The sequence below is a fragment of the Pygocentrus nattereri genome, chromosome 26 (assembly GCF_015220715.1).
Source record: "Pygocentrus nattereri isolate fPygNat1 chromosome 26, fPygNat1.pri, whole genome shotgun sequence".
Taxonomy (NCBI): domain Eukaryota; kingdom Metazoa; phylum Chordata; class Actinopteri; order Characiformes; family Serrasalmidae; genus Pygocentrus; species Pygocentrus nattereri.
In genome coordinates, this window is record NC_051236.1 from 26,700,001 (window position 1) to 26,719,075 (window position 19,075).

Genomic DNA, 19,075 nt, shown 5'->3' on the forward strand with positions numbered 1-19,075 from the left:
GTAGTGGTGTTTACTCACTACTTGTGGGTGATGCTGAATCAGGTCACTGTGTCTATGTTAACATGAACTACCTGTTAGGTTGGATTCAGATTCTGCTGCATGCATGGACACGGCTGCTGAGAATAATATGATAATAAGCACTATAAGCACTGCTTAGAGGGACATGAAGGCAACAAAAGTGCCAAAAGAAGACACTTTACATCATACAGTAATGGACTATGATCTAACACCCAAGACAATGGGACAGATATACAGCATCTCTTGCAGTCTGTAATGTAATCTAAGGCCTGTTATTGATCATGCAGCCTGAATCATTTAAAGCATAAAATCCTGTGTTTGCATTTTAGAATGCTTCACATACAAAGTTGGGGAAAAAGAGACAAAGAGCGAGAGAGAGAGAGCGAGAGAGAGAGCGAGAGAGAGAAGGGAGTCTATTCTGAACCATTTTCCTACACTCAATTTGCTGAAAACGTTTCAGAAAGAGCTGCTCTTTGAAATCCGCACAACATGCTCTCCTCTGCAGGAATAAAAGAAGACGAGAGTGATGTGCAGGGTAACTGGGTAATTACCTAGTCTAGACAGCTTGAGAGAAAAGCACTTTTCAAAAACACATCCTCGACTCCCGTCTGCAGCACACTGCGCTCTCTCTGCCTCTCACTGGCTCTGTGAACTTGCTTTAAGAAATGACAGAGGTGACTGCAAACTACAATAATAAGTTCCTCCAACATTTAGTGCAGGTTACTAACATGTTTCAGAGCCTCTTCACTACCAGCAGCAAAGCTTTAACATGAACCAGTGACTCAGACATGACAGAGGTGCAGCCCTGCATCACCAGAGATCCTTTGCAGTAAACAAAAAGAAGAGAGATTACAAACTCCAGATGTGTATATTTCTTTGGATCTTTTCAGGAAGTCACTGAAGAGCAGGTCCACCTCCCATGACTCATGGGAAAAAGATGAGATGTCCTAAATGGAGTTGTAATGAAATAAAAAGAAAAGAAAAGGAATGAGAGCACACCCTCTCCTTCCTTTCTCCTCCTAGGAAGCCAAAAATGATTCACGATCAACAGGCCATCCCTAAAAATGACCTCAAAATGAGCACAACCACACAAACCTAACCCTAACACTGACCCTAACACTAACCCCAGCCTCAGCCTTAACCTTACACTCACAAAATCAATGATCTACGTTGTACGGACCAGCTTGTGGTCCCCACAACACGAGTGTATGAACAGGTTTTGGTCCCCCCAATAAACTTGGTCTATACACACACACACACCCTCACACACACACACACACCCTCACACATACCAATATACACTGTTTTTTTTTTACAATGTACAATATAGTATTATGTCATATATTATATTACACATGAACTTATGTATCATCGCTGTCTGAACAGGAGAAGAAACTTTGAATGTAATTCTGAAGAAGACAGCAGGCATTTTCATATTTAGTTGGAAACAAATTTAGGTGGACAAAGACTGGAGAAAGAAGGTTTCATCTCATAGTGATGTGTAAGTACCTAGATATCATAATTCAAATAGAGAGACATTGTTTAATTTTCAGTCAAAACAGCTATTAAGCAAAAGCTATTCAATTTACAACCCCGATTCCAGTGAAGTTAGGATGTTGTGTAAAACATAACAGAATACGATGATTTGCAAATTCTTTTCAACCTATTTTCAATTGAATACACTACAAAGACAAGATATTTCATGTTCAAACGGATAAACTTTGTTTTTTGCAAATATTCACTCATTTTGAATTTGATGCCTGCAACACGTTCCAAAGAAGTTGGGACAGGGGCAACAAAAGACTGGGAAAGTTGAGGAATGCTCAAAAAACACCAGTTTGGAACATTCCACAGGTGAGCAGGTTAAATGGAAACAGGTGAGTGTCATGATTGGGTATAAAGGGAGCATCCCTGAAAGGCTCAGTCGTTCACAAGCAAGGACGGGGCGAGGTTCACCACTTTGTGAACAACATTGTTGAGAACAACGTTTTTGCAAGGAATTTAGGGATTTCATCATCTACAGTCCATAATATCATCAAAAGATTCAGAGAATCTGGAGAAATCTCTGCAAGTAAGCAGCAAGGCAGAAAACCAACACTGAATGCCCGTGACCTTCGATCCCTCAGGCAGCACTGCATTAAAAACCCACATCATTCTGTAACGGACCCCCACATGGGCTCAGGAACACTTCAGAGAACCACTGTCAGTGAACACAGTTCGTCGCTCCATCTACAAGTGCAAGTTAAAACTCTGCCATGCAAAGCGAAGCCACATATCAACACCACCCAGAAATGCTGCCGGCTTCTCTGGGCCTGAACTCATCTGAGATGGACTGACGCAAAGTGGAAAAGTGTCCTGTGGTCTGACGAGTCCACACTTCACACAGTTTTTGGAAATCATGGACGTCGTGTCCTCCAGGCCAAAGAGGAAAAGGACTGTTCGGATTGTTATCAGCGCAAAGTTCAAAAGCCAGCATCTCTGATGGTATGGGGGTGTGTTAGTGCCCATGGCAGGGGTAACCTGCACATCTGTGAAGGCACCATTAATGCTGAAAGGTACATACAGGTTTTGGAGCAACATCTGCTGCCATCCAAGCAACGTCTTTCAGGGACGTCCTGCTTATTTCAGCAAGACGATGCCAAGCCACATTCTGCACGTGTTACAACAGCGAGGCTTCGTAGTAAAAGAGTGTGGGTACTAGACTGACCTGCCTGCAGTCCAGACCTGTCTCCCATTGAAAATGTGTGGCACTTTATGAAGCACAAAATACGACAGTGGAGACCCCGGACTGTTGAGTAACTGAAGTTGTACATCAAGCAAGAATGGGAAAGAATTCCACCTACAAAGCTTCAACAATCAGTGTCCTCAGTTCCCAAACGTTTACTGAGTGTTGTTAAAAGGAAAGGTGATGTAACACAGTGGTAAACACGCCCCTGTCCCAACTTCTTTGGAACGTGTTGCAGGCATCAAATTCAAAATGAGTGAATATTTGCAAAAAACAATAAAGTTTATCCGTTTGAACATGAAATATCTTGTCTTTGTAGTGTATTCAATTGAATACAGGTTGAAAAGAATTTGCAAATCATCGTATTCTGTTTTTATTTCTGTTTTTCAGTGTTAAGTTGTCCTTCTCTCAGTGGAAGGATGGACAGAAACACCTGTGCATTTTTTCAGATCTGAAGAAAGAGTGGAACTTGATTTTCTCTCAAAAGTGAAAACTTCAAGTACAGTTAAGCTGCCAGTGATGTTTTCAGTGGTCTACCAGGTCTTGCACAGTTGTTAGGAGTCCTTTTTCCCCTACATTGTTTATATAGTATTTCACTTTGAATTTCCTCTTCCTAATGCAAGTTGGTAATCTTATATGTGATCACATCAGAAATATCTCTGAGAAATGAGTAGCCTGTATTTAATGGCTGCTTTGAGTGGAAATTAAACACGCAAAGGGTGGTCGAACTAACCCTGTTTATTATTCTTTTTATCTGTATTCTTCTTACCAAGATATCAATGACTTCACAGGAAAACAAGACATCCTTTTCATCTTCTACTGGAATTTTGTTTGTATTTATTCTTATATTATTTGGACAATTCAAACAAATTTGTTTAAAATTCTGAGGTCCACTCTGGACTTGATTTGGACTAAAATCCTCTTGCCTGTTACTCTACGTCTTACTTATGTTTATATTACTGAACTAAATAACTGAACATTCCTTTTTAGTACTATAAAAACATTAACAATGTTTCAATCACCAAATGTTTCAATATTGAAAATTTAAGCTAATTTTGAGCACAAAAACACTGGCAAGCAAACGCAACTTACACATTTTCTTCAAAACAACTGGATCTAACTTCTCACTATGTGGCCATGAAGGACAGGGATGTAGTCTCACTTCCTGCTCTAAACTTCCAGGGCATGGCTAAAAAAGGCTCCACCTATGGACTAGTTTTTAAATTAAACTCATCATTAATTTAAAGCTTCCAAAGTAACTTAATTTTTAAAAAATTGAAAAGAAAATGCAAAAAAAAAAAAAATTATATTCACAAGTGTAAATTAACGAGGTAATCTGAGGTCTAAATACTTGGTTTTTGTTTATTTAGCTGTTTACTGTGGAACTGTAGTTTGAACTAATTTGGTGGAATGGTCCATAAAGTAGTTTTACTTGCAAAAACACATTAATTGCGGAGATAAATAGTTCAAATAATTTACTTTGGTGCCCAAGACTTTTGCATTGTTTTGTATGTAATATGGAGCTAAACTGAAACTTTAACCTGGCCCTGAAAGGGTCGTGTTCTATCAGCTTTGTTGTTTCATTTTTGTCCTGAAAACACATACATGCAGAAACACACACTCAGGCACCACTCCCTCTAATACTACTCATGTGTGACTCATCATTACACTATACCTGGAAATGCGTCACCGATCAAATGAAACAATTCATAGCCCACAGCTACAGCGAACGATTCATCACCGCTAATCTTCCAAGAGCTAGATCTCCAGAGTGCTGCCTGAATAAGACAGGGGTCATTTCAGGATGGATTCTTACTAGAGTGAGGGACTGTACGCATGTATAAAGCAGGGACTGCTCAACTTATACATGCTGACATGGGCTGCACTTTGGAGGAGGCCAGGGAACAAAGAGGCACTCAGTTCACTTAATTATTCATTTGAATGATGCTATTTGATGGTATAAAGAAATTAGGTCCAACAGAGGCCGCATCACTGTGTAACTGCAAGCGTTTTCCCGCATCGCTAAGGGGAGCTAAAGGTCCTGTGTGGACGAGATCAGTGAGTTATGATTAGCAAGGTGATTGATCGCAGCACAATCGAGAATTTATCAATCTCAGTGACTGGCAGTGGTGAAATTCTAAATGCGGGTGGGGGTGTGTACAGATCAATAAAGATGATTTGTGTGCGGACCTGTTTGACAGAGCAGACTGTGATGGTTTGCGTGCTGAAAGATTTCAGATAAGTGGAGATTTGTCAGGAGCACTGGCATCTGCCACATGGAGAACAAGATTAAGACCAAGAGGAAAAGAGAAAAAACAAAAAGAGTGAAGGGCAGAGATGGAATGGCATGACAGAGTATAGAAAAAACAGAGGAAAGGGAAGAGAAGGAGGAGAGAGAGAGAAGGAGGAGAGAGAGAGAGAGAAAGGCTCCGGTTTCAATGCTGGCTTTTCCAGTGCCTTCAGCACTTTGGGCTGGTTTTCACTGGCGTTTTATTTATAATTGAATGTAATGTGTGGAGATAAAGCCCCTCCAATACGGCCTGCCTCTCCTAAGCGCTTCACGCCACGTTACGCTTTATTCATCAAATTAGTTTTACTTGGGTTGGTGTCCCCTGAGCCAGCTTTAAAAGGTTCGGATGAAAGGCCTACATTAATTTCTGTCACTAATCACTTACACAAGAGCGTGGCTGTGGAGCCCTTCTGACAAACCCCCCCTCATAAAAGCCCTGCTCACATCCAATTCACTTCCACATAATCCTCCTCCAGAAAAAAAGACAAGCAACTAAAAAAAGAAAAAAGAAAGTCAAAGGGAAGAGGCTGGCCTCCTTCCGCTGTGCTGTCACTGGTTAAGTCCTATTGCACCGTGCCCACTGGTACCTTTTAAATACTGTTAGTACTGCTGGGGTAAATAATTCATGCCATTCTCCAGCATATATTTTAGTCCCACAATGAGGACAGATGGGGAAAGAAAGGAAGCAAAAGAACAAAGCTGCTGTGCAGAGAGCACGGAAGAATCGGTCCAAGGTTAATCAGGACATCTATACAGACTAACCAGAGGAAAGAGTTATAAAATGGGTATGAAGGCAAAACTCCAGCACTTTTCAATCTAATCTGGATCGGCTCAATCTGTAGCATCGGCCATTTTTCATGAAAAATCACTTTGACACATTTCGCCCATACTTCCTTAATTCAAAACCCACTTATAGAAGCCGATGGGTAGACACTGTAATATCACTATAACTCATTCTTTCTGTGATGGGACTAGTTTTCCAGAGGGAGGAATTTGTAGTAATACGTCACCAGCATAGTGGTGTGGGTAGAGTTTCACAGGCTCTGTTTGATTACTGGAAGTTAACTGGAAGCTGTTTTATGGGAGTAATAAATTTCAAATGCATACCACTATTTACTGTTTATTTGACATTGACAATATAAATGAACCTTTTTACATGCAATGTAGCTCATGTAATGCACATAGGGCTTTTAACAGAAGCTAATTCGCAGTCCCAGTCCCTAGTAAGGTTTTCAAAAAGAGCCCATATCATGACAAACCCCAATCTTCTCACTTTTTGGAAAAAAGAGTTCATTACAGTATGTAAACACTGCTAAGATTTCGAAACGTATAACCCTGTCCTCAGGCCATATATGCAAACTAAGCTAATTCTGAATTCATTGTATTTGTGATGTCATGAAAAGCCAGATCATCCAAATACATCTGCCTATTCCATATACACCAGTTTCCCCTCACCCGTTCACCCTGAAGTTAGTGAAGGAGTGTTTTAACCCGGGCTGCTCTCTAAATGAGGCACAGTACAGGGCAGCAAATCAGAACAAAGGTTATTTACATATATCAGTCTTAAAGGCACAGCAAAATGGCCCGTTTGATTCTGAGGGATGGAGAGAGGTTGGAAAATGTTCATGTAAAAGTCATTAAGACTGTTTTTGGTATGTAAAACCAAACACATCACACCACCATAAACATTATGTGAAGCTCAGTGGAAAAAATAAAAGACAAGAAAAATGTGAGATGTATGCACTCAGCGTTATAGACAGGTTTCCTGTTTACAAACATTACTGGGAGTGCACACAGCCAGGAGGCAAAACTGCTTTGGTAACTTAGTCATGAGATTGCAGCATTACGCCAGCTGTTGTCATCATCATAGACTTAGCTAATAGGAGCTATCCAAAGCACAAAAACCTTTATAGCTTGCTGACCTCTCCTGTGAATTTCCCAATCTACCTAGTTGCTTTTGAGTTTCTCTCTTTATTTACCAGCATCAGGAGCTTGGTGATACTGTTAGTGTTGCTAAGCTAAGTAAATAGGCAATTTAGTTGGCCAGTCAGTTGACTATGACCTATTGAACCAAACCAAGATTATTTAGTTCAGCTATCATTGATATGAATCACACACAGTGCTAACTTACTCATTAGCTAAGTAGCTAATGTCAGCAAACAGAAACGTACCAGCCCTCTGATGAATTGTGCAACCTTGTCAAAATGTCCTACGCATATTTATAGGCAGACCCCTACATACGTAGGATATTTTGATCGCCTAAATCACACAGAGCTGAAAGCAGCTTCTTATACACCAACTTGTTGCTCCAATTTTCCAACTCCACCTTAAGTGGTGCAGCAGTTACATTGTGGCACCTAAGGCCACTGCCCTCTCATGCACCATTTGAGATGGAGAGAAAATTCAAACAAGAAGGTGGTGAATAGGAAGTTGACTTCAGCCTCGTATAAAACACCACGTCAGAAAAACTACCAGTATCAAAACTACTTTGGATGTGTTGATAGCCAATCACCCTATCAAAAAAACACACTACATTCAGACATGAAGTGGGCTCTGCATAGTCTTTCAGGGTCTTTGAGACCATTGGGACCCCAGGCCACCCATTGGATGGCCTGGATACATATTCTTCTGCGCTGTTTGGTAAAGGATGTGATCCCCTTCTCTGCGGTTGGTGCAGTTTACTGCACAACAACTCCTTGTCATTGTTGCTGTATGCTGTGAAGAGTGCTGCCATTAAGCAAGCTGCTCTCTGTTGCTTTCTGCCCCATAGTTGTTCATGCAGCTATGTGATGATGTTGCACAGACACCCGTCTATACAACCAATAAAAATGTAAAGAGTACAGAGTGTCCTCCTGCCTTTTTCTACCTTAAGTAAGCAAACTACACTGCTAAAGTTTTTTTCTGATAATCATCCACTGTCACGGGTGATGCTATCAATATGACAATGTTTCCATGGCTGCATAACACTATGAGGTACAGAATGCAGTTTCTTTAAACACCAACATGTAAATGCAGGCCTGTGTCCTTAGACTGTAATGGTCATAGCTGTGACACCACATATTTCAAACTTTTATTCATGGACTTCAGTGACTGCCCATTGGCTTTTATTATAACACAGTTTCAAGTCAATTGATTTTCTGTTCTTTTCTAAGCACAGGAAAATGCACTGAAATTACTGTCCATGGTCAATGATAATACAATATGGATGTAGCAGATAGCAGGTAAGTTGAAAAACACTGGGAAATGCCTTTTACTTAATATAGACGTGTGATTGCAACACATATACTCTAATCTGGTCTTCAGCTTCCATTAAAATGCTACTAACAAGTTAATCTTTAGTTCTACAATCCTATAAGGCCCTAGTGCAAAAAACATGAATATGATCCCTGTACAAATATAAACTTTAATGAGCAAAAAAAAACTTGTTTCCTTAACTACTGTAATCTATCATCACGTTGGTGCACTAATGTAGGCAAATGGTTGAAATATATTAATATTTTATATATAAGTAGCAACAAGGGTCCAGTAATGACATTAGCCCCCTCCCTCTTCCGACCCCCGCCACCCCCTCACTAATGCGACTGGCCTGTGTGCACTGCTGGTAGTTACGCCACTGCCTGTTGGGTAGTGACAGAATTCTGTAGAAAGGTGGTCACTCAGGTAAGATGTTCTGGTCTTTGATAAAGAAGGAGATAGGGTACTACAGAAGCACAGAGAGTTACTCACTTAAGGAGGGAGCGAGGGGGGAAGGAGAAGGTCCCGTGAGTAATGCGATCCACAAAGTTAAGTGGAACTCTTTGGATCTGCTCACAGTTCAGCATGATGAAGTCATACTTGCAGATGAGGAGCGAGTTCTCTGTGATGAGCACAAGCCGCTCTTTCTCATTGTTCCAATGATCAATCCTGGAGAAAAAGAGAGAGAGAGAGAGAGAGAGAGAGGGAAAGAGAGAGACAGGGAGAGGGAGAGGGAGATTTAAAATCTTTAGGTGACACGACTACAATACTGGTCAAATCAACTCAGCTTAAAATTACTAATACTACTACTAAAATTAGACTACTAATACTACTAACACCAAACTGCTAATACTACTACTAAAATTAGACTACTAATACTACTAACACCAAACTGCTAATACTACTGCTAAAATTAGACTACTAATACTACTAACACCAAACTGCTAATACTACTGCTAAAATTAGACTACTAGTACTACTAACAATAGCAAACTACTAATACCAAACTACTAATACTACTACTAAAATTAGACTACTAATACTACTAACACCAAACTGCTAATACTACTACTAAAATTAGACTACTAATACTACTAACAATAGCAAACTACTAATACCACTACTAACACTAGACTACTAATACTAATAATAAACTATGAATACTACTACTAATACTACTACTAATAGCAAACTACTAATAATTACTATTACTACTACTAACTACTAATAAAACTATTAATACTAAACTACTAACACTATTGCTAATACTAAACTACTAATACTACTACTAATAAAATTCTCATGCTAATTCAGTTAGGATAATTCACCCAGCCCTGATAGCCTTATTTTTTCCCATTTTCCAGATGGCTAATTGACTTATCAGGCCACAATACATATTTTCACTGTGCATCCATTCATTTCAGATGAGCTCTAGACCAAAGAAATCGACAGTGTTTTTGGACATTGTTGACTAATTATATGACTTGCACTGTACATAGTGCAGTCTTTTCAATGTGAGGGAAAAAGAATTCCTGAGCCTATGCAGTGACATTCATCACAGAAGCATGCTGGTTTTTAATGCAGTGCTCAGAGAAGCTAAAAATTACAGGCATTCTTTTGCAGTTTTTGGCTTTGCTTTTAACACACAAAGATTTTCTGGGTTCCCTGAACATTCTGATAATATTATGCACTATAGAGAGTGAAATACTTCAAATCCTTTAAGGGAGGTTTTTTACTTGAAAGTGAATAGCATTATTTGCTGATGCATTTGTTTAGCAAAGTCTCGACCCATCTTCACTCATAAAGAATGAGGCTTTTCCTGGATGCTCCTTTTATACCCAAGCATGATTACACCACCTCTTCTAACATGTTTTCTGAACAACGTTTCTAGTCTTAAATTGCTCCTGTCCCAATTTTTGGGAACAAAGTTTTAGGTGTCAATTTCAGAACAAACATATATTAACAAAAAAACAATGAGGTAAATACGGTTGTCCTCGCATGGTTTTCATTTAAAAGAAGGAGAGTCAGTTTAACCTCATGTGTAATTGTGGAACTGGTAGTAAGCATCATAGACATGTTTTTATATTCGAGCCATGTTGCAGAGCCTAAGCGCTCACTGCTGCCGGATGACACGCAACTAAAGAGACTTTGGTTTGTAGGGGACGAGGCTAAGGTAAGGAGCCATGGCCTACTTAATCTGCATTCATTCTGATCGGTTTAAGGGATTACTTGATGTCAGTGTCTTCCAACATAGATTTTGTAGGCCTACAGAGAGATACAAGGGGACAGAGAGACACACGCATTCATATGAAGACCTATATTTAATTAAAAAACAAACATTCGCTGCAATCTTGGTATTATGAACTCTTTCCAGGGCTCAGCTCTGACTAGTTGGGATATTAGAGTGGGTTCTTCAGGCTCCTACTGGGCCTGCCTGACTTCAGAGCTCCACTCAGAGCTGCACACATTAGCCCAGCTCTGCTAACACTGGCCTATATTCACAACAGGCTGCTGCTAACACATCCAGCTCTGCTTTCAGCAAAGATGAAAAAAAATGCTGCTGGAAATTAAATTAGAGAAAGATGGATTAAGCACCAAGGTGTCAGCGACATAATGGAGGGAATGAAACCTGTGAGAAATGAGCGCTGTTTCAATCTATTTGGCTTTTAGAGATTAGCGCTCAGGGTGTCTTGAATAAATTCAATGCAAACAGAATAATTACATCTCAAGCTGTGATGCTAAGAAGGAGTGAGCCACATCGTGTATTATCAGACTAAAATAAATCGCAGAAAAAAAAAAAAAAAAAAGGGGAAAACGCTTAACTGACTGCGCTGTAATTCTTAGAAATTAAGAAAGCACGCTGGTGTCTTGGGTGTACGGTGGATGTTCATGGGGCCTGTAAACGTGGTTGCTTGAGGAGTTTGTGCACACGTCTGTGTAATTCTGCAGTTGTGGGTGGCATATTTTGACAGAGTGGAGCGGATTTTGTGTTGAGTTATTTTGAGGTAAGACAAAAGCCTCTCAATTATGTACATACTCTAAAAGCTTCAAAATTTCAAGAATTGCCATTGGCAAAAACCTCATCAAATATGAATGCCTGCATCTTCAGGTCCCAAACGCGACACCGACACAAAGAAGAAAGACAGAAGGCGAATCAGTGACACATGAGCCCTGAATATGAATGACCTTTTTTGAGACAAACACCAAATACAGGCGGCTCGCACTCCAGCATTTTAGCTTCAGTGTGCTGCTGCTGCAGGTGCGCACGTGTATTAAGAAGGGCTGTGGGGCAGAGGAGAGAGGAGAGACTGATTTAGACAGAACATGTGAAGGAGAACACGATTTATGACAAAACAACCCTCTGTTTTCTTCTCCCTCCTTCTAAATCTTTTCTTGGAGTGTCTCTCAGCAGGGAACTTTGAGAACATGTGATTGTGGAGTTGTCCAGATATTTATGTTATATTAGTTGTCCAACATAATTTATCGTTAGTATTTAGTGTGTTCACTCTTTAACTTTATTACAGCTTCCATTCTTTTGAGAAGACTTTAGTTTTCAACAAAAAAAATCTGCAGGGATATTTGTCCATGCTTCTTTTAAACACCTTCAAAGTTCTTAGAAGTCTAAGAAGCTGAATGCGTTTTCTGCTTCTCATGATCAAAGTAATCCCAAACACATTCAGTAATGCTGAGGTCTGGACTCCAGGCTTGTGAGTCCATTGTTCTCAGAACACCAGCAGCTTTTTTTGTTTGATTTGCAAGTTTTCTTGATTTGAACATTTGCACTAGAACATTAATGGACATCTGAGATCTAAGGTGAAGTTTTATGGACTGATGAGTCAAACTTTGGATATGGGATTACTTGGATTATGAGAATCAGAAAATGCAACCAACTTTTAGGACTTCTAAGAACTTCGAAGGTGCTTGAGGGGTGCTGTACAAAACTCCTGAAAAGAATGGAGGAACACTAAAGCACATAAGATTGGGATAAAATAAACAAAACATGATACTAGATTTAGTTGTTGAGGCTTCTGTGTAATTTTCTTTTAAATGTATCATTATATTGATCATTATGGACAAATCCAAAATTACTTGTAATAAAAACTCTTTACACTCACTTATTTTAAAATCAATGACATTTTGCTTTCTCTTGTAAAGTTTAACCCACAAGCGACATTTTCTTCCTGATGCTGAAAAATGAATAGCTTGCACTTAATGAACGTTTTTATTGGAAATTAAATAAATAAAGTTTTACATAATACATGAGAGCAAATATCACCTTTCATGGTCATGAGGGTCTAGGGGACGTGGAGGTGTGAAATGAGCCCCCACCACACACACAAACACACACTCATTTACTCCTGAGCAGCCTCAGGGACTGTGAGGATGATACTGTAAACAGAGTCTTCCTCAAGCCAACCTGGACCCTTCAAACACAGCAATCTCTCCATAGCTCAGAAGGCAAACATTACTTCCCAACAAGCTCAACAACTGGCACTAAACATCAAAGTTCAGAGAGTGCACACCCTCAGACTTTAACCCTTAGAAATTACAGCTATTCCTAGTGATAACAAAAGCATAATGTATATAAAGCCCAATGAAACAAGTAGACATTTCAAGTCAAAAGTACTGATTTAAAATTTATATTTATTTAGAAGATGTATTTTACTATGATTTGAACAAGATGATACATTATTATTGTGCAAAGAGTTTGGTTTATGCTTTACTTTTTCTGCATTATTGCCATAAATTCCCATTTTCTGACATTTTGACAGTTCACAGAAATGTGAGCTGAATACAAACTTTAGGTAAAATGTAAATATAATATGAAATATAAAACAATGTATAAATAGAAATATAACATATCTATGTAATAAGTGATTGCACACCCAAATGTTAAGAAGAGCCATTTTGTCCTTTTAATAAAAATAAAACCACCTTGGTCATAACATTTTATGTCCATTTCACTGTCATGGCTGTAAATATGTCTCAGTATGTGCTAATGTCCTACTTTAGGCTAAAAAACATAATATAAAAAATAAATATAAGACTTTTTTCTCTGCTTCAAGCTTTAGTTCAGCTATAGCCACTTTTCTCTAATTTCTAGCAGGAAACTTTTCCTCAAAACTAGAGTAGTTTATTGTATAGAGTCTCTCAACGTTAATTTCTTACGAGGCTGAAGTCGATTCTGAATCTCCAGCGTCTTGCTCTAATTTTTCTGTTCCATCTTAAATTTTGCCTGAGGCGCCAGAATGTAACTGCTGCACCATTTAAGTTGGAACAGGACAATTTGAAAAAGAAGCTGGTGAATGAGAAGCTTTGCTTTGCGACTTTTTAGTGTTTGACCGTTTTTCGTCGCTGCTAGCTAGGCGAGATTGTTGTCCGAGTTGTTATGGTGACCAGCAGTCTTCCCGCCAACCTTCAGGGTTAAAGGGTGAACTAGCAGTTATAAATTATACAATTTCAACATTTAAGACCGATTATTGTTAAAACAGTGTTATAATGATCAGCAGAGCTTTATTTTACTGTAGAAGAGGATTATTTTATTTTTTAATTCTGCTGTGGAGCTGCAGCTGCTGTCCTAGCATCCACCTGAAACACTATAATACACCTGTCTACTAACAGCATAGCAGCTACCTTGGATACCTAAGCATGCTTTTAGCAAAAGACTATAAAATATCATAGCAACCATCTGGGACATTCTTGCAATATTGAACATATGCATAGGCTGTGCAGTCTCAATTTTCTTCAGGAAACACACTTTTCTAGTCACCTATGTAATTGTGTAATATATCGCTGTTGTCGGAAGAAAACCTCCCATCTCCAAAAAGGTAACTTTACAGGAGAAGGAAAAAAACCTACTTTACTTTTACTGTAAGTCAACGGAACCAGAATTATTTTCAAGTCATTTTGGGTTGTTTCTTTCAGTCCATTCATCATGAAATTTAGATCAACAGACTTTACCAAATGATGTCAAAAACTGAAAAACAACAAAAACGGAGATACGAGGTTTTCTTCCGACAGCAGCGATATGTAGTATAGCAAAATTATAATAATAACTCTTCGAAGGTCTCTAATGGGTTATCTGCTGGAGCCCAATACATTGGACTACACATGTGAATATTGCAGTGCAAACACTGCAATCCTGTGCATAGTATTTAAACAATAACCCCCTCAGCACAGGCACTACTCAAGCCATGCAATTTCATGCCCGAATTTATAGCTACATACATGATACCACCTGACGTAACACACAGCGGCACATAAATTATTTTCAGCAAAGCCTTCTATAAAACAATAGCACAGGTCACAAAGATTGCATTTAGACTCCTGGGTAGATGAACAACTCAACCCACAGAGCAGGAACTAGGTGTGTGTGTGTGTGTGTGTGTCTGTGTGTGTTTTGGGCCGGGGAAAATGAGATATATTATTCATTTTCACGTGGTAAGGTCTTAAAAGAGTTTCCTGAAAGCCTGCATCCAGACAGATAGGAGTTGACATCAGCCGGCGCATTTAGCTAAACGTCCTCCAGCAGCCCTGTTTTGCTGCCTGTTTATTTCACTTTAATAATTTCCTGCACATCTTACTTACTTACAGAACACATGGCTGAATAATGGACTGTCAGCTGCAGCCATTCTGCACTTTGGCATCTCTAAGACGTTAGTATAAAATGGTCTATTCAGAATACTTGTGCAAGCTCCAGCAACAGTAAGACAGAGCACAGAGACCGCACCATATGCCACCACTTTGGTCCATATGGGTGACGTGATTGTAGGTTGATGGCTGACAAGCACGTTTATCTGTAGAGCATTGCTTGACACACTATGATTTGTTTGCCATTTACATATATGTCACTTCCCTACCACACAATAAGCAACAAGAGTGTAACTGATGTTATGACAGATGATGTTTTAAATTATATGTAAGTAAAGAAAGGGAAGTCCTTAACCAGAGACAGTTAACGTAGTTTCTCAAAGCGGAACTTCAGGGTAATAGTGCAATCTTCCTCTGAGGAACGAATGCAACAATGCAAACAAACTCCTGGTGCTGGGCTCAGTTTGTGTGCATGCAGAGCCATGAACATGTCTAGAAACACAAAAACTACATCTCTGACTGAGTTGAGAATCGATGCTGTCAGACAGGCAGGCGATTGGGTTTGTGGAGTAATTATAAGTATTAGGGCCACATAAGTATTTAATTATTCATGTTGGAGGAGCTTTTGAGACACATACTGGAATCAATCAGATGACATATCTATTGTATGTATCTACAGTGGGGTCCAGAAGCTTTGTCCAAGTCCAAATGCTTTGTTTTTCCATGGCTTTCAAATTAAGTGCGATGAATGCGTGAATGTCCCCCTTTAGCTATAATGACAGTGTGCACTCGAGCTTGAACAAGTTTATCCAAAAGCCTCTGATGAGTAGATCAAGTCTGCCTGAGACCAGTCTGAGCACAGGCTTCACAACACAAGAGATAAAACTTTTGACACAAAATCTTTAACATGGTCAATGTCTCAACAGGGCTTACATTTGAATAGTGTCCTAGAACTAGTGCGGAATTTGAATGTCTCTTCATCATAACTTTTCTTAGATTTTTCAAAATTTCAAAAAACTTTGTTGTTTATTTTCAGGATTAAATGAACTGAAAAGGTAGAAACATACTCAGCCATTAGCCAAATGCTCTCGACAGCGCCATCATCCTTGGGGTTTACCACAGCTTTGATATCCTCGATGGCATGATCCAGAGTCCCGGGCTAAAGCAGGAACAAAAAGTAACAAAGTTAGTCTTGCGCTGCAGGATTAGTGCAAAAACGAGAGTGATTACTTCTACAAAGTTAGTCAGTAAAGTCAGTAAAGATGTGCCAGATGTGTCCTCCAAACACTATTCAGTGACAAGCTGCTACAACAAATGCCTTTTAATATTTCAGTAGAAATGGCTTAGTGGGAGCCTGAGCATTCTTATGACAGCGTGCTCTCTGAACTTTGAGTGCACTCTGCAAACTGAACAATGTCTCAGTGTCAGAGCTGCCATAGAGACACTATTTGGTAACCAAATGTTTCCAGGTCAGAGCAAAAAAGAGCTGGATCTGCTGCCTCCAGACAAGGACTGTGTGTTAGGCTGGAAATAATAAGTAGAAAAAGGTGAGCGTTATGGAGAAGGAAAGGTGAGTCTTACTCTGTTAGCTTAACATGCCATTAAGCATGTTTACAGTGGGTGCGGCAAGGAGCAGTCCATTGTTAGAACGAAATGACAAATGTTAAACCAATCAAAAACAATATACAATGGGAAGAAATTGTGTTTTGCCATAAAACAATAGTCTGTTGTGAGAGCAGACTGATAATGGAACTTAGCTAGGCTCATATACCATGGATATGATCCCAATTTGTAGTATCCTTTGTGACATTAAACCTCAAGTTTTTCCTTTATTTGATTGATAATGTAACTCCCTTTGAGCAGACACATGAAATATCAGCAGAACACTACCATACCAGAAATCGTACAGACTTAATAATAAATGTGACAAAAAAGGGTTCTTTAACAATGCAATAGAACAGAGATGCCCCATCTTGGTCCTGGAGTTCTATCACCCTGCAGAGTTTAGCTCCAACACTGATCCAGGTATTAAAGGCCTTCAGAGGCATCTGAATATTAGAGCCAGGAGGGTTGGGGTCCAGGACCAGGATTGGTCCCCTGGGCCATAGAAGGACAGTGTTTGATTCGTTAAAAACATTTCAGTGGATATTTGTTAATGAGATATGTAAATGTGAGAACCCTCCTTAAGTATAAATAACCAACATATAATGAAAGTTCTATACCAATTAAAGGTTCTAAGAACTGTATATCTGAACCATTCAGAAACCTTTATTTTTTAAAAGTGCACAGGTTAAGATTTTGACAAAAGAATAAGTTGTCATGTTACCCGAAGGACAAAGAATCTCTTGAGCTTGAACTGCTCCACAGCGGAGGTCCACCTCCCCCCTTGGGCAGCCTCAGTGGATGCTGGGGCTGGTGTTCCCTCTCCTGTTTCTGGTGTCTGAGTGCTGGCCGGGTCAGCTCCACTCAAACAAGGCTGAGGGATCTCTGGCTCTGGTTTAGTGGACTCTGCAGCATTTTGGTCAAGCTGCACAGCCTTGAACAACTCCTCTGTTTCTGACATTCTGCTCCTTCTGAGGCTGGGTAAAGTCTGGTTATCTGACAAGCTGAATATGCAGCAGCATAAACCCACAAACTCGACAGACGTCTGCCTAGAATCAGTTAGGCTGCACCTGTAATTTTGAAAAAAGCATCCAGGCTTAGTTAACCCACACAACTTGTGCAAGTACAAAATGGTTTTCTATGAACACCAAAGTTATGAGTATAACAGGTGGAAGCAAATAAATGAGGAAAAGAAAGCATGCAGAGTGCACACCTTTCAGTTCATCCAGGAAGGAATAAAATGAAAGTAAAAGGCATCTTGTACCCTCACCACAACACAAATCATAGCCTGCCTGCTGTAGTACACAGTGCAGAGTTTGAATTACTTTATGTGTTTATTCCTAAACAATTCCACACATATTTTTCTAGCAATGCAGTGAAAATGACTGGCTTACCTGTGAGTGGGCGATACAGAGAAGAGTAAAGCTGCATAGAGTCAGAGTGGACTGCGTCAGTGAAAGGCAGGTGCATGAGACACGATTTCCTGCTTCCGCAATTCTCTGAGCCGGTTTAACCAGTGGGTGGTGAGAAAAAACAAAAAAAACAAACACAGGCCAACAGCAGCAGGCAGATGACATTCAGACATTCTGCTGGTTAGGAAACTCTAGCAGTTTATTTGCCAAGGCAGCCCTGTGACACTGTTTGAGCAAGCACATCCTGTACATTCTTAAACAGGGGTCTCAAACCCAAATCCCCTGGGGGCAAAAAGAAGGTGGAACACTTTGAGTGAGGTTAGTTGAAAAAATGCAGGAAAAGCGTGGCCCATACTTTTTTAAAAGTTGACTTTTAATGGAATAATTTTTCATTTTATATGTATATATTTTTGTTTTCACAAATGCATTTCAACTACATAATATCACTGCTGAAAAAAAAGTGTTTTTTTCTGCATCATACAAGCAGAGCAGCTGCCCTTTACATTGTATGCAAACCCCTTGATGAATGGACCAACAGAAATGCTCCAGAATTTCTTTACGTTACAAAACTGTAAAGTTGCCATTTTGGAGATACTTGTTTTTCTTTGAACAGCAGTATTCACTCATTTAAGCACATCTTAGTCAATGTGTTATATATACTATATTTCCAAAAGTATTCAGTCACCCATCCAAATCATTGAATTCAGGTGTTCCAGCCACTTCCATGGCCAGCTGTGTATAAACCAAGCCCCTAGGCCTGCAGACTGCTTCTACAAACATTAGTGAAAGAATGGGTCGCTCTCAGGAGCTCAGTGAATTCCAGCATGGTACCACCTGTACAACAAGTCCAGTCTAAATATTCCACAGCCAACTGTCAGTGGTATTATAACAAAGTGGAAGTGATTGGGAAAGACAGTAACTCAGCCACGAAGTGGTAGGGTACGTAAAATGGGTCAGAGGATGCTGAGGGGCATAGTGCACAGAGGTCGCCAACTTTCTGCAGAGTCAAACGCCACAGACCTCCAAACTTCATGTGGCCTTCAGATTAGCTGAAGAACAGCGTAGAGAGCTTCATGGAATGGGTTTCCATGGCCGAGCAGCTGCATTCAAGCCTTACATCACCAAGCGTGATGCAAAGCTTCGAATGCAGTGGAATAAAGCACCGCCACTGGACTCTAGAGCAGTGGAGACGTGTTCTCTGGC

The 19,075-nt window shown here is 39.8% G+C and overlaps 1 protein-coding gene across 2 annotated transcripts in view; it reads right to left on the reverse strand.

The window, feature by feature from the left end:
* tprg1 (tumor protein p63 regulated 1) overlaps positions 1-17,946 on the reverse strand; it is a 35,811-nt gene extending 17,865 nt beyond the window's left edge. Inside the window, exons 1-5 of one of the 2 annotated variants that reach the window (XM_037534785.1) lie at positions 17,855-17,922; positions 17,674-17,755; positions 17,185-17,530; positions 15,926-16,017; positions 8,760-8,936 (exon numbers count right to left, since the gene is read on the reverse strand). In XM_037534785.1, coding sequence (XP_037390682.1) covers positions 8,760-8,936; positions 15,926-16,017; positions 17,185-17,421 — 506 coding nt within the window. In that variant the 5' untranslated portion in view covers positions 17,422-17,530; positions 17,674-17,755; positions 17,855-17,922. Of the gene's footprint in view, positions 1-8,759; positions 8,937-15,925; positions 16,018-17,184; positions 17,531-17,673; positions 17,756-17,854 lie in introns of both variants that reach the window. The other variant, XM_037534784.1, reaches the window with a different exon arrangement.
* Between the last annotated feature and the right edge of the window lie 1,129 nt (positions 17,947-19,075).